This window comes from Triticum dicoccoides, unplaced genomic scaffold, assembly GCF_002162155.2.
Source record: "Triticum dicoccoides isolate Atlit2015 ecotype Zavitan unplaced genomic scaffold, WEW_v2.0 scaffold126463, whole genome shotgun sequence".
NCBI classification, from domain to species: domain Eukaryota; kingdom Viridiplantae; phylum Streptophyta; class Magnoliopsida; order Poales; family Poaceae; genus Triticum; species Triticum dicoccoides.
In genome coordinates this window covers 1-1,832 of record NW_021188730.1, presented here as the reverse complement: position 1 = coordinate 1,832, position 1,832 = coordinate 1, and the positions used below count along the sequence as shown (strand labels likewise).

The 1,832-nt window shown below is 46.1% G+C and overlaps 1 protein-coding gene across 1 annotated transcript; it reads left to right on the top strand.

The window, feature by feature from the left end:
• Positions 1-610: 610 nt before the first annotated feature.
• On the top strand, positions 611-1,169 carry LOC119343409. The gene has a single exon (XM_037614367.1). It carries the CDS (start codon positions 722-724, stop codon positions 980-982), a length of 261 nt encoding a protein of 86 aa, XP_037470264.1. The 5' UTR covers positions 611-721; the 3' UTR covers positions 983-1,169.
• The last annotated feature ends 663 nt before the right edge of the window (positions 1,170-1,832 follow it).

Here is a 1,832-nt window from a genome sequence, read left to right as displayed (position 1 = left end):
GGATTAGATGAAGTCCGTTGAGACGGTCATTTAGTACTTGTAGGTGTGTCAACTTGGTTTTCCTAGAAGGTGGCCTTGGGTTGATCTATTTATTTATTTTGTCACTCTGTTGAGTAATAATTTAATAAAGATGACTGTATGCATCAGTTTTTATGCAGAGTCCAAGGTAACCTTTTTTTTATAGAAAAGACAGGCCTATGCATGTAGCTCCCACTTGCGCAGGGTTTAGAGATTGGACACTAACGGATTCCGCGACACCTACCCCCTTCGAGGTTGAAGTCCGAATCTTGTATCACCACAAAATTCAAAGCCGAGACAATATGATTTGACCGAAAAGTCAGTATACATCAGCAAAGGAATATCTAATCCAACGGTGATGTGCTTCTCAACCTCACGTCACGCTACGGATCGGATGAGGTCAAACCCGGGTGTCCTGGTCCGCACGCGCAGGCATGGAGACAGAGTAGACTCCATCTAATCCAACCCCACACGGCACGGTCGCAATCCTCTAGACTCCGGCTCGTGCGTACTCTGCTTCCGCGTGCCCTCCGAATTCCAACCGGAGACCGGCACGCACGGGGTGACCCTATAAAATCCCCACCCCCACGTCTAGCTCGATCACTAAGCAAACAAGAATCTCCTCCTTCGCTCGAGGAGCAGCAGCAGCAAGGAATCCTTCTTTCCAGACTGCCTGATTCAAGCATCCGTCAGTAGAGGATCCATGGCTATGGAGAGGTTCTTCACGGCGCTCGTCTTCTGCGAGGCACCGCTGGACGGCTACGGCACGTCGGTGCTCACCGCCGGCACGGTCAAAAGGCTGGTCTCAGGTGGTGGTGACGCGACGAAGCCGTTGGTGGCTATCAAGCCGGACGCTGAGAAGGGGCAGGGTTTCTTCACTGGCAAGCAGATGGCGCAGCGGCGTGCTGGGTTCGAGCTCGCGTTCGACGGCCTCAATTGCTTTGACACCGTCGTCATGCACTGAGCATGTCATTGTCATGTCGCTTTCTTGATTTTAATCTGTATAGAACTTGGATCAGTTAGAATGTTTGAGACGTTGGTGGGGTTGTGATGTTTCGTTCATTCTAGTCTAGTATTTGACCGGTGCACAAGCTTGTTTACAAACGAAAGGAATTTAAAGGGGACATCTCCTAGTATCATTTTATGTCTTCGATTCCATGTCATGTATATCATTCAGTCAGACTACTGTTTGACTATCTGTCGCACACGCTTGTTGTACAATTAAGAGGTGTGGCTGGTAATACGACGTCGAAAATTTCCCTCCGGCTCTGCTTTCCTGTGCATGTACCATCTCTTCCTGAAAAGTAGTAAGAATATAAGAGGAAGATAATGACACATGTACCATCTCTTCCTGAAAAGTAGTAAGAATATAAGAGGAAGATAATGACACTGAGGAGAGAACAAAACTAGTCTCTGCGTGTGTGTAGAATTGAAGTAGGAGTTGGACCTTACAGGCCAAGCTTGCCATATGGCAAAAGAATAGCGCAACTTTGCTTAGCAATGCTTGACAGAAACAGAGCGAGCGTACATTAGAGATATATCGATCATGATTTCAGATATCACTGTCTGTTAGATAGTTCCTTACAGTGAGAATGTGTTCGAGTGCTAAACGTAAGCAACCCCCTTCTGGATCCCTAGAAGAAAAGGGGAGCAAACCATACAATAATTGCATTTCGATCTTAGCAGTCATGTTATCAGGTGTTGCCAAAAAGGTTCCCGATACCTTCCATTTCTTGCAGTAATTTATCAGAATATGTTGTGACATGGTAAATATGTATTGTACGTACATACTAAATTAACTTCAGATTTTTTTT